Below are 13,462 nucleotides of genomic sequence, written 5' to 3' on the forward strand. Positions count from 1 at the left end.
TCTTTCAATCTTTTTGGGATGTAGACCTATTAGTAGTATCACTGGATAAAGATTATGCTCAGTTTAATAGCTTTTGGGGCACAGTTCCAAATTGCTTTTCAGAATGATGGATCAGTTCACATCTCTACCACCAGTATTAATGTACTTGTTTCCCCTCTAGCATTTGTCATTTTCCCTTTTTGCTTATTTTACATATCTGATCTGTGTAAGGCAGAACTTCAGAATTGTATTAATTTACACTTCTCTAATTACTGATTTAGAGCATTTTTTATGTGACTATTGATAGCTTGAATGCCTTTCTATGAAAGTTGCCTATATATGTACTTTGACCATTTATCAATTGGTTAATAGTTTTTGTTCTTATAATGTTGAACAAATTCTGTATATATCTTAGAAATGAGACCAGAGAGATTTGCTGCAAAGATATCTTTCATATTTATGTGCTTCTTTTGATTTTAACTACATTGCTTTTGTTTATGCATAAAACTTATTTATGTTTGTATAATTATCTAATTTCGTTTTTGTAGGCAAGTGGTTTCTATAATAGTCATATATGTGAAGCATCCACAGGGTATTTGATTTGGAATCAGGAAGTTCTTGTTTTGACTACCCACTCAGACACTTACTAGCCTTGTGGCCCCAAGCAAAAGTCATACTTCTTAGGGTCTCAGTTTCCTCATCTGTAAAAAAGAGAATTAAACTTAGGAACTTCTAATGCTAAAATAGTAATCTCATGATGTAGAAATTAAAATTTACTAACAAAATAATTTGCCTCTCTTTTCAGGATGGAATAGTAGATCCTGTTGATAGCACCTTGAGAGATTTTTGTGGTCAGTGTGTTAGAGAATTCTTAAAATGGTCCATTAAGCAGACGACACCTCAGCAGCAAGAGAAAAGTCCTGTGAACACTAAATCACTCTTTAAGCGTCTGTACAGCTTTGCACTTCACCCCAATGCTTTCAAGAGACTAGGAGCTGCACTTGCTTTTAACAATATCTATAAGGAATTTAGGTGAGTCAACAAAAACTGAACATTGCCTTTTCTGTATTTAAGTAATTACCTAAACTTATTTGAGATCAGTAAATTAACTTCAATCAGGGAATATGTTGATTATTTTATACATATTGACTATATTATGCGTTATACCATACAATGCATTATATATGACTGTGTTATACATATACATACTTTATAAAAAACATTGATATTTCTTGTCTTTACATCACCTACATTTTCTAAACTTATTTCTCTCCCTTGGAGAACCCAGCAAGTTTAATAAAGAACAGAAAAGAGAAAAAAAGAAAGTTCAGCAAAAGTAACCAGTTGATGATACTATCTTTAGTGTTTCATACTCATAATCCTTGACTTCTTTAAAGAAGGTTCAAAGAGTCTTCTTAATGGGACTTCTCTTTGGTTTTCTTGTTGAGAAAATGTTTGACCAGTTATTTATATCTGCATACAGACTCTCTCTCAAGTACATATTGTTTTTCAAAAAATTATATATATTTTTTTCAATCAGCAGATATCCACCTTTCCTTCACTTTCTTTCTCCCCCATTGAAAGAAGAACAAACAAAAACCACAAGCCCTGTTACAAATGTTTAGTCAAACAAAACAAATTTCACATTGGTTGTGTTTAAAAAAAAAGTTTCATTTTATATGCCAAGTCTTTTGCTTTTCTCAAATGCTGCAACTAGCTGGTGGTATGGTAGATGCTTTGAGATCAGGAAAACCTGAATTTATGTCTAGTCTCAGACACTTACTAGCTGTGTGACTCTGTTCAAGTCATTTTACCTCCCAGGGACTTTAGAGGGGATCAAATAAAGTAATAATTGTAAAAAGTACTTAGCATGGTGCCTGTCACAGAGTATATATACACTCTATAAACTCTAAACTCTACACTATAAACTCTGAGGAAGCAGCAACAACAAATCCGTTTCTAACATCAGGTTTGAAATCAGGGAGTAGGCTGAAAGAATGGTCAAATAGAAGAATTATTATGGTGGCAAGGGTGCTCAAGGCACAAAATTGAAAGAAGAGAATTATTACAAAATATCTGTAAGCAAAACAGAAAAATACAGGTTGGGTACAAGTTCAGTCTCAACTCCTGGAAGAGATGAAACCAGTGAGTTTAAAAAAAAAGATTTATAAATTATTTTTATTAGTGGAATGAGAACTCTCAATGAAAAAAAACTGGATAAGAAATGAGAGCTATGGAAGAAAAAATTGGAAAAGGAATTAACAGTTTGGCACAAGAAGTACGAAAAGTTGCTCAAAGCAACAACATCCCTGAAAATTAAAATGAGCCATATAGAAACCAATGATTCCATTAGGAAACAAGAAAGAGTAAAACAAAGCAAGAAGGCTGAAAAAATGGAAGAGAGGATAAGGTATCTTATAGCAAAAACAACTGACCTGGGAAACAGACTATGGAGAAAAATATTTAAGAATTACTAAAAAAGAACTTAGATATATTTCCTGAAATCTTAAGAAGACAGTCATCCTGATCTCTTAGAAACGGAGGGCAAAGTGAAAGTAGAATCTTCTAGTCATCTCACAAAAGAAACCCCCTAATGAAAATACTCAGGAACATCATAGCCAAAATCCAGATCTTCCAGGTAAAAGAAAAAAGACTTCAAGCAGCCAGAAAGAAGTAATTTAAATACTGAGGAGCCACTGTCCAGATCACATTTCACTTAGCAGCCAAAAGTGATCCTGATATAGGTGATCCTGACCATAATGAAGTAGAGGAGCTGAAATATGATATTTCAGAAGACAACATCTTTGGGCTTATAGCCAACAGTAATCCAGGCAGGAAAACTGAGTACAATGCTACGTGGGAAGAAATAGAACTTTAATGAAATTGGAATTTACAAATGTTCCTATTAGAGCTGTGAAGAAACTTTGGGGTTCAAACACAGGAATGAAGAAAAACAGAAAATTGAATGTGAATGAACAATGATAAAGGTCTAAATAAGGATAAACTGCTCCCCATCATCAGCAAGGTTCAGAGAGAGTGAGCTAATTAATTAGATAAAACCAGGTGATCTGTCTTGATGATCTTAAGAAAGAGAGAAGAGGAATACATCGAATGGGATGGAAAAGGAAGGTTAAGGAAAATTATCTCACGTTATCAGGAAACCTAAGCAGACATCTATACAGACAAGGAGGAAGGCATGGTGGGGAGCAACTGACACTTGAATCTCACTCTCATTTGAACCTGGTCAGAAGGTTAATATATATACACAGAGTTGAGTACAGAAATATATTTCATTCAACAGGAAAATAGGAAAAAGGTGGAGGAGAAAGAAGAGAGAATTCAAGGGAGAATATATTTAGGGAGGGATTAGTCCTATGCAAAACAAACTTAAGGGTGGGTACAAAAATGTTTATAGTTCTTTTTGAAGTGGAAAAGAATGAAAATTTGAGGGGGAGGGTGCTCAAAAATTAGAAAATGGATTATCATGCATTGGTATATAAATGTGATGAAATACTATTATGCTGAATTTGTATCCGGATAATGACCAACCAGGATTCTAGAAAATTATGTTACTCCCTTATAGAGGTGAAGACTCAGAGTTTAGAATGAGGCAAATAATTTTGGTCATGGCCAATGTGAAAATTTTTGATTAAATTTGTAATAGTTCTTTTCCCCCTTGTATTCTCAGCTGGGGAAGGAGAGGGATTGGAATGGGAAGTTAAAAAGGGAAATCTTGACTGAGTAAACAAAAATATTTTATTAAAATTTCTTTTGAATTAAAAAAAGGAGGAAACAAGAAAGGATTTAAGAGAAATATTGATGAATAAGAGATTACCTGAAACAGAGTATTGAAAGAGGACCATGATATCAGTTGGCCAATCAGCAAGTGATTTCAATTTATTAAGTACTTTCTATGCACTAGGCATATACTTTGCTAAGTACTGGGAATACAAGAAAGTAAAAAAAAAAAGTCTTCTTGAGAAGGGAGGTAGAAAGTTGTTGGAGAGAGAGGATATTAGCCAGATGCTATTTTCTAGTTTTTATGTGGCAGGTACATTGCTATGCCAAACACCATAAGTAGTTTGTAAAGTCTTGTTAGCCAAAATATCAGCTTTTGCTTATATTTTGGAGTGGTAACTTATATTTTCAAACCTCACTGATTTTATTAAGTGAGGTTTGTTTTTCTTAATATTTACTTCATATGTAATCCATTTTATGTATTAAATTCTATACTCCTTTGAATTGTTATTGTCTTCTCAAATTTCTACCTTGGTTTTCTTTATTCCTCTGATGGATCTTTATTGTTGTCAGCAAAGATCACAGTGAACACCTTCTTCATCCTGTGTAACTCTTGTCTGTGTGCTTCCTTAAATCCCTCAAAGAGAGCTCTCCAAACATGCACTGGGCAGTACTTTTAATTCTCCTCACATTATTATATGGATACCAATGGAGCCCATTCCGTGCAAGAGACTGACTAGCTTTTTTTCTTGTCTTATATCCTTGTAATAATAACTTTAAAGACACACTGAACATGGATTATTACTATTAGACTTTGGATCAATTTCAACTTTAATTCCTCAAAGATTGGCATATGATGACATGCTTCTCCGATCTGTGCAGCACCACTGTAAGAATATAGAAGGCATTCCTAAGGAAAGTGTGAAAAGGGAACAGGCATACTTTTATTCCCTAAGAGGCCAAATATTTATTGTTGATTGAAAGGTACAGAGAATACAAGATCTTATTATATGATAGCATTTTATTTTTTGATTATGTAAAAGCATTTGATTCTATAGGACAAATGTTTTAAGGCTCTTCTGCACATGTCTCTTATTCATGTTAAAATTGTACAATTACATAAAGGAAAAATGATTGCAATAACTTTCTCATCATAAATATTTTGAGTAAGGTATAAATGAAGACAATCTGCTGCTCACCTAAAGTATTCTTGTCATGGAGAATATCCTGTTAAGATTCCAAAAGGATATTGAATTTATCTTTTAGATACTTCTGTTTGTGGGTGACATAGTAGAACATCCTAAAGAAGACCATTATAATTCAGAAGAGTTCAGAGTTCTGTGACAAGAAAATCCACCAATGCTAATTGTCTAAACTTGTACGATAGGGAGAAACTGATCCATTAGCACATTCATCTTGGACAACTACTGCAGAAAGATAGTGACCTGGGCCAGGAATTGAAAAGGAGTGTGTGCCAAATTGCCTTTGGAAAACTTATAGTGCTTTTAATAGCTCCAGAATTCTTCTCTGAAACAAAAGGTCCTTCCTTGATTTTAAGTCAGATGTGCATCAATATTATATGGTTGAGAAATATAGACACTTGTTAAATAAACAAAATAGCATCTTTTACTAAAATCTAAGCTACCTTCCTCACAAGGGTGTTGGGAGGATTATATCAAATGCATATATAAATGCACTTTGTAAGCTTACAAGCACCAAACAACAATTATTTTGCCACAATTTGATGCATACTGGCCTGGTTTTGAAATTTTTCCTTTTGGAGAAATACTTTAGCTGCAGAGCTACAACTTTTTATGTTACTATTTTTTTTTTAAATCCTTACCTTCCGTTTTGGAATCAATACTGTGTATTGGTTCCAAATCAGAAGAATGGTAAGGGCTAGGCAATGGGGGTCAAGTGACTTGCCCAGGGTCACACAGCTGAGAAGTGTCTGAGGCCAGATTTGAACCTAGGAATCTCCTGTCTCTAGGCCTGGCTCTCAATCCACTGAGCTACCCAGCTCAGCTGCCCCCTATGTTACTAATTTTTAATATGCATTTAAAAATGATTTTACTTTGGGTTCTCTTATTTTTCTATATTCTTATTTACTATATTCACATTCTTTTATTTTACAGAGAAGAGGAGGCCCTAGTAGAACAGTTTGTCTTTGAAGCTTTGGTTGTTTATATGGAAAGTTTGGCTTTAACTCATGCAGATGAGAAATCTTTAGGTAAACTTTTTCTACTATAAAAACCTACTGAGTATTTTCAATGTAACACACATCTTTTAGGAGAACATGTAGCCCATTAAAAATGAAACATTGTCTTAGGATTGTGATTATAAACTTAGTTTTATTCCGTCTTAACAATGGCAAGTATAGTTCCTTTATGCTTTATGAAACATTGTTAAGAAGTTGTTTTAGCCAAAAGAAATCTTTACCTGTTAGTTAAACTTTTTGGAGACATTAAAAATATTTTTTTGGTTTTGTTTTGTTTTAATGGATAAATGTAAAAAAAATTCAGCATTTTAACTTGCTAGAGCTTCATTTATATGCAAATTTTTAAACTCTTATCTTTCATTTAAAAATCAATACTATGTATTGGTTTCAAAGCAGAAGAGCAGTAAGGACTAGGCAGTTGGGGTTACGTATTTTGCCCAAGATCACACAGCTAGGGAATGTCTGCATCTAGCTTTGAACCCAGGACCTCCCATTTCTAAGCCATTTCCCTCAGTTTTTCTCCATCCTTGCTCATCATCTGTAGTTTAACTTGGGAAGAATTGAAGCGGGAAACAGCTAAAATTGTTAATAATAATAATATTCATTAAAATGTACATATAATTTTAAGTTATTTATGTTTGGCCTAAGGGTATCAGAATAACATTGTGTAGATTTTGTGATAGCTTAAAAGCCAGTGTCTCCCTCTTGTCCCACATCCTGAGTTCAAATTTGATTTCAGAGAAAGTTACTTGAGCTCTTTCTGCCTCCATTTCCTTATCTATAAAATGGACTAGTACAAGCACCAAAGAATTATTGGGAGGTTCAAATGATATAAATCTGTCAAGTGTCTTGCAAACTTTAAAGAGTTGTTTAAATGCTAACTAATTATTATTATTATTATTGTTATTTTTACATCTTAGCTCTGGTTGGGTGATATTACCAGTATTTTACTTGCTAGATAAGTAGTGTATACCTTTCTAATGGCCTTATGGCCTTAATACCCATCAAAGGTATAATAGACTCCTTTTTGACAGTGTTGTTTTTTTATTGAGGCTTGGACATACAGATTATTTATTTATTGCAAGCATTTTAATTAAAGACTGAGAAACATTAAAATCTAGATTCTGTTTCATAATGATACATAGAATGATTAATAGGGATACACTGATATAGCAGAAAAAGTCAGATTTTAATGTGAGATTCAAATCCTGCCTCTGCCATCTATAACCTTTGATTTAGGACTAATTCAGTTAATTTATCTGGAACTCAGTTTCTTCATCTACAATGAGGTAGTTCAGTTCTCAGGTTCTTGAAGACAAAATTTTTGGTTCCCATAATGGATTTCATATTGAAATTGTTTTTGTGCATATAGTCTAATTTTTTTTTCTTTGAGAATAGGTACAATTCAGCAATGTAGTGACGCTATTGATCATCTGACACGCATAATTGAAAAGAAGCACATCACTTTAAATAAGCCCAAAAAACGGCGTTTACCACGGTTGGTATTACTCTTCATTTGTGCCTTTTTTTTTTTTAAACCCTTACCTTCCATCTTAGGCTTAATACTTCGTATTGGTTCTAAGGCAGAAGAGTGTTAAGGGTGGGCAATGGGGGTCAAGTGACTTGCCCAGGGTCACACGGCTGAGAAGTGTCTGAGGCCAGATTTGAACCTAGGACCTCCCATTTCTAGGCCAGACGAGATCTCAGTCCACTGAGCACCTTGCTGCCCCCATTTGTGCCTTTTTAAAAAAAATGTAAAATCATGCTTTTTAAGCCAATAAGTATTAGAGAGAATTGTTTAGTTTTTAGTGTGAAATGCTTGTTTCTAAATATATTTGGCCTTATTGAAGTAGAAAAACCAATTTTTTTCATTAAATTCTTTCTCTCTTATGCCTATCCCTTATTGTGCAGAGGAACAATTATAGAATTTTACTGAATGAAATAGATTAATGAATCAATTTAGTTTAATTCAGTGAACGTTTAAGTGTTTATGAGGTGCTATTTGCTGGTGATACAAAGATAAAAGTAGCAGTTCCTGCTTTCAGGGAGCTTACATTTTAATGAAAGGGGATGGCTTATGCATAAATAAATTGAAACCAAATTGAATGATTTACTCAACAACTGGGGGCAGTTAGGAAAGGCTCTGGGTCAGAAGTATATGAGGATTTTAAGTGCTAGAAGTGAGAATGGGGCACCAGTTATACATAGGTGTTGAAGACAGAAATAGAATGAAGCCAAGTTTGAAGGAAAGTTTGGTGGTCAGTTTGACTAAAACCCAGAATGTGTAAAGTGGAATAAAAAAGAATAATTGTAAAAAGAAATCAGACAAGTGACTTTTTTACGTATTTTTTCAGGCAGCAGGGAGTCAGTGGAGTTAAAAAAAAAACAACCAAAAACCTCTTATCTTTTGTCTTAGAATCAATACTGGGTATTTGATCTGAGGTAGAAGAGCAGTAAAGATTTGGCTATTGGAGTTAAGTGACTTGCCCAGGGTTACATAGCTAGGAAGTGTCTAAGGCAGATTTGAACCCAGCTCCTTCTGTCTCCAGGCCTGGTTCTCTGTCCTTTGAGCCACTTATCTACACCAGTAGTGAAGATTTTTGACTAAAGGTCTGCCTGAAGAAGATTGCTTTGGCAGCCGGGTGAAAGATGAATTGGAGAAGAGAGAGATGGCCTAATGAAAGACCAATTAATAGACTCTTGTAGTTGTTTGAATGAAAGTTTGTGAGGATCTCAGCTTAGAATATTATTTGGAGAGAAGAGGACAGAAGTCAGCCAGTAAACAAGCATTTATTAACTGCTTATTGTATGCCTGGCCCTTTCCTAATCATTGGGTTACAAAAAATGGCACAAACATAGTTGCTCCCCTCAGGAAGGTCATCCTCTATTGGGGTAGAAAACATAACAAAAAAAGTGTACCTACAAAATTCATGCAGCTCCAGGGGAAGGCACTGGAAGTGGGCAAGACTAGGAAAAGCCTCCTACAGAATACTGGATTGGAGCCAGATCTGGAAGGAAATTGGGAGGAGGAGGTGGAGGGGAAAGCATTCTAGGCTTGGGAGGCAGCCAGAGGGAAGGCTGAAAGTCAGAAGGGACAATGTGTGTCATTGGGGAAGGGCAGCTTCTGACACTCACTGGCTGTGGGACCCTTGCAGGGCACTTGTTGGCCTCACTTTCCTCATTTGCCATATGGGGATAATAATAGCCCCACCCTGCAAAGTTGTGAGGATCAAATGAGGTAATAATCCTCAGGCTCTTAGCGCAATGCTTGGCATAAAATAAGTGCTGCATAAATGTGACTGATGATGATGATATGATCTCATTTTGGGGTTTTTGAAGCATATTATTGTGGGTTCTCAGAGTGAGATTAATGCCAGTAATGGCCACTAATTTGTGACTATTATCTTGTTATTTTAGTGGATTTCCACCTGTTCAAACACTGTGTTTACTGGATCTTGTCAAGTGGCTTTTGGCACAATGTGGACGCCCTCAAACAGAATGCAGACACAAATCCATAGAACTTTTTTATAAATTTGTTCCTTTGCTACCAGGTACAATGACCAATATTTTGTTATAACATTAATTTACATGGATTTTGAAATTTATTTAAAAATGTTTGCTTTTATATCAGTGGAATGGTATTTAGCATATTGGTATTTAGTGTGTGTGGTTTAAAATCTATTCTAGCTTTGTGACTTTGGGCAAGTCACTCAACACTCTTTTGGCTTGGATCTAACAGTCTTGATTCTAAGGCTGAGGGCAAGAGTTAAAAAAAAAAGTTAACCTATTGACTAAAAAGAAAAAAGAAAGGGGTAAATGGGAGCTGTTGTATGATGATATAGAAGATATAATTTTGAATTTTTAAACTTTTTTTATTAAATATCTCAATTATTTCATTCTACCACAGTTTTCACTTTTTGTAGTCCACTTAATTGTATCTTAAAAAATGAAACTATTTGATCAGACAGTATTTAGCATTATTTTCACTTAATATGACATTGTAGTGGACAGTTGTTGAAATAAATATGACTATGCTGTGTTGTTTCAATATATGATATTCCTAAATGTCTAGATACTACCACTAAAGAATCTTTAAAGTAGAAAGAAGTTAATCTGGTCCTCCAAGGTAAATACTTAGGCCATTAAATTATGATATTAAAAATGGCTTTCTAAGAAACAAATGAATTTATTCTTCATTGGATAACTGTATATATTACAGGGAAGTTAAAACTCATGAATCAAATTAGTGTCCCATTTTATCTGATATATAAAACAGAAACCAAGAGTTAGTTTCATTCATGCCTGCAGTTCCTAGATAATAGATTTAGTGCCAGAAGGGACTCAAGGGGCCCTTTCAAGTCTGACTATTAATTTTATAGATGAGAGGAAACTTGTATCAGGGAGCTTCATTGACTTTCCAAGGTTACAAATTGTAAGTTATAGGGGCATTATTTTCACCCAAACTCCTTAGACTTAAAATACACGAACTTCTACACTCTATGTCACTTCTCACAGTGGAAGTCTTTAGAAATCTTTATCAGCAGCATCCAAAAGAGGTCACAAGGTAATAGATGTTGATGTATAAAAGTAGATAACCCTTTTTTCTCTACATGGGTGATAGTACTCACTTTCTATAGCAAGAAATTAACATTATTTCTTTTTTTGAAAGGGAAGGAAAAATAGTATTTTAACAATGATACTTTTAATTTTACACAGGAAATTAAATACGTTCGTATGCCAGGTTTTTTTTAACACAATCTTTTGGGCATATTGTTGTTTTTTTTTTTTCTTTTCTTTTTAACGCTTCTCTTCTGTTGTAGAATCGATACTGACTATTAGTTCCAAAACAAAAGAGCTATATTGGCCAGGCAATTGGGGTTAAATTTCCTGCTCATTGTCACATAAGTAGGGAGTATCTATGCCTTGATTTGAACCCAGGACCTGCTGTCTCCAGGCCTGACTATCCACTGAACCATCTAGGTTCTCCTTTCAAATTGTTTCTTAATAAAAGGAATTTTTGCCTCATAGCAGGAATAAATAGTAAAATTGCTTTTTAACCTGTTATCAGTTGTACAACACTGAGTTGTACTTGACATCAGTTATATAACAAATTTGGATCTAGCTAATAGCATTTCCTCCCTTACCTGTCCATTTCCATATTTTCTCTGTGTTCATCTTTGTTTGTGTTTGTCAATTTGTGTATATCTAACTTCCATTCTGGGGATATCACCATCCTTTCCTGCACACGTATCAATGCCTCTCCCTTTCTGCCATTCTTCCTCTCTTTCCTTCCCCAAGAATGTTTTCATTTTAAAAATATTTTTAGGAGGCAACTAGGTGGCTGAGTAAATAGAGAGCCAGGCCTGGAGCCTCAGACACTTCCTGGCTGTGTGACCCCAGTCAAGTTACTTAACCCCCCATTGGCTAGCTCTTACCAGTCTTCTCTAATACACAGTATTGATTCTAAGATGGAAGGTAAGGACTTAAAAAGAATTTTTTTTTAAATTGTAAGCTTCAACACCAAACTGTATATGTGTATTCATGTTCAACCCTCCTTTATAAGCTCTTTCATATAAAGATTCATCTGATGCCAGGTTCTCCCACCCCTTGCTTCATAGTCATTATTCTTCTTACATACTCCACTTATGATTAATAGCAAGTTCTATCCCTGCTTTCCTACTTTCTAAATTTAAATATTCCTCTTCTCTTTAGTCTCCCCCACTTTTAAAGCCCTTTACAACAGAACCAGTCTATTCCTAGATTCTTTATTTTTCTATCGAACTTTTTCACTACTCTTTGAAGACATTAAAATTATGAAGGGATTTTTATTTTTTCTCCCTCTATTAGAATATTTAGCTCCACCTCATCATATATCTCTTTCCAACTACTCAAATAACTTTACCTTTTAGGTTGTTCTGAAATCTTTTGCTTGTATTTCTAAGTTTCCTCTATGGCTTTTGGTCTTTTCACTATCCTTGAAATTCACAAATCCTTGAAATTCCTTTTCCATTAGAAGTCCACTTTTGCACAGTGAGTTATTTATTCTTGGTGGCAAGCTTCTACCTTTTACCTTTGGAATATTGTTTTTATTTTAATTTTTAAATTTTTTCCATGATTCATGATTTCTCAATCCCCCTTCTGGAGTTGACAAGCAATTCCACTGTGTTGTGTGGAATTTCCATTTCCATATTCATTTTTGAAAAAGAGTATTTAAAACCAAAACTTAAAATCACATATCCTTATAAACAAGTGATAAATCATATATATAGGTCTGGATTTCTAGTCCCACAGTTATTTCTCTAGATTTGGATAGCATTCTTTCTCATAAGTCCCTTGGAATTGTCCTGGATCATTGCATTGCTATTAGTAGCAAAGTGAATTACATTTGATCATCCCACAATGTTTCAGTTACTGTGTATAATATTCTCCTGGTTCTGCTTATTTCACTTTATATCAATTCATGGAGGTCTTCCCAGTTCTTATAGAAATCCAGCAATTTATCATTCCTAATAGCACAATAGTATTCCATCACCATCATATACCACAGTTTGTTCAGTGCCTTTGGAATACTGTATTCCAAGATCTTTTTTTGGTTTTTAGTAGAAGAGAAAAGATCCTTATGTTCCTTAATGTAGTTCTTCAGTATTTGAACAACTTTTTTCCTGGATGCTTGCTGTCATTTTTCTTTGAAGTAGTACCCCTAGATTTTGACTATCAATTTCCTGGGATATTTTGGTGGAATGGTTCTTTTCAAGAGATGAGTGGTAGATATTTTTGAACCTTGGTACATTTTTACCCTTTGGTTCTTCTAATAAATCTGTGATGTTACATTCAAAATCTCTAGAAACATAGTACCTAGGCCTTTTAAAAAAAATAATTTTCTAGAAATCTAATGATTCTCAAATTCTCAAATCTTTCCTTCATTGGTTTCTAGGTTAGTTGTTGTTTTTTTCATTTAATAATTTTTATTTTTTAGAAAAGTTAACATGGTTACATGATTCATGCTCTTACTTTTCCCTTTACCCCCCTGACTATCCTCCCACCCCATAGCCGATGTGCATTTCCACTGGTTTTAACATATGTCATTGATCAAGACTTATTTCCAAATTGTTGATAGTTGCATTGGAGTGGTAATTTTGAGTCTACATTCCCAGTCATGTCTGCCTCAACCCATGTGTTCAAGCAGTTGCTTTTCTTCTGTGTTTCCACTCCTGCAGTTCTTCCTCTGAATGTGGATAGCGTTCTTTTCCATAAGCCCCTCAGAATTGTCCTGGGTCATTGCATTGCTGCTAGTACAAAAGTCCATTACATTCTATTTTACTACAGTGTATTGGTCTCTGTGTACAATGTTCTTCTGGCTCTGCTCCTTTCGCTCTGCATCAATTCCTGGAACTCTTTCCAGTTCACATGGAATTCCTCCAGTTTATTATTCCTTTGAGCACAATAGTATTCCATCACCAGCATATACCACAATTTGTTCAGCCATTCCCCAATTGAAGGGCATCCCCTCATTTTCCAGTTTTTTGC

At 34.6% G+C, this 13,462-nt stretch overlaps 1 protein-coding gene across 1 annotated transcript in view; it reads left to right on the forward strand.

The window, feature by feature from the left end:
* PRKDC (protein kinase, DNA-activated, catalytic subunit) overlaps positions 1-13,462 on the forward strand; it is a 176,941-nt gene that overhangs the window by 45,396 nt on the left and 118,083 nt on the right. The window contains exons 28-31 of the mRNA XM_044682793.1: positions 785-1,011; positions 5,853-5,947; positions 7,334-7,433; positions 9,353-9,486. Of these exons, the coding sequence (XP_044538728.1) occupies positions 785-1,011; positions 5,853-5,947; positions 7,334-7,433; positions 9,353-9,486 (556 nt within the window). The remainder of the gene's footprint in view (positions 1-784; positions 1,012-5,852; positions 5,948-7,333; positions 7,434-9,352; positions 9,487-13,462) is intronic.

Source organism: Gracilinanus agilis, chromosome 1, assembly GCF_016433145.1.
Source record: "Gracilinanus agilis isolate LMUSP501 chromosome 1, AgileGrace, whole genome shotgun sequence".
Classification (NCBI taxonomy): Eukaryota; Metazoa; Chordata; class Mammalia; order Didelphimorphia; family Didelphidae; genus Gracilinanus; species Gracilinanus agilis.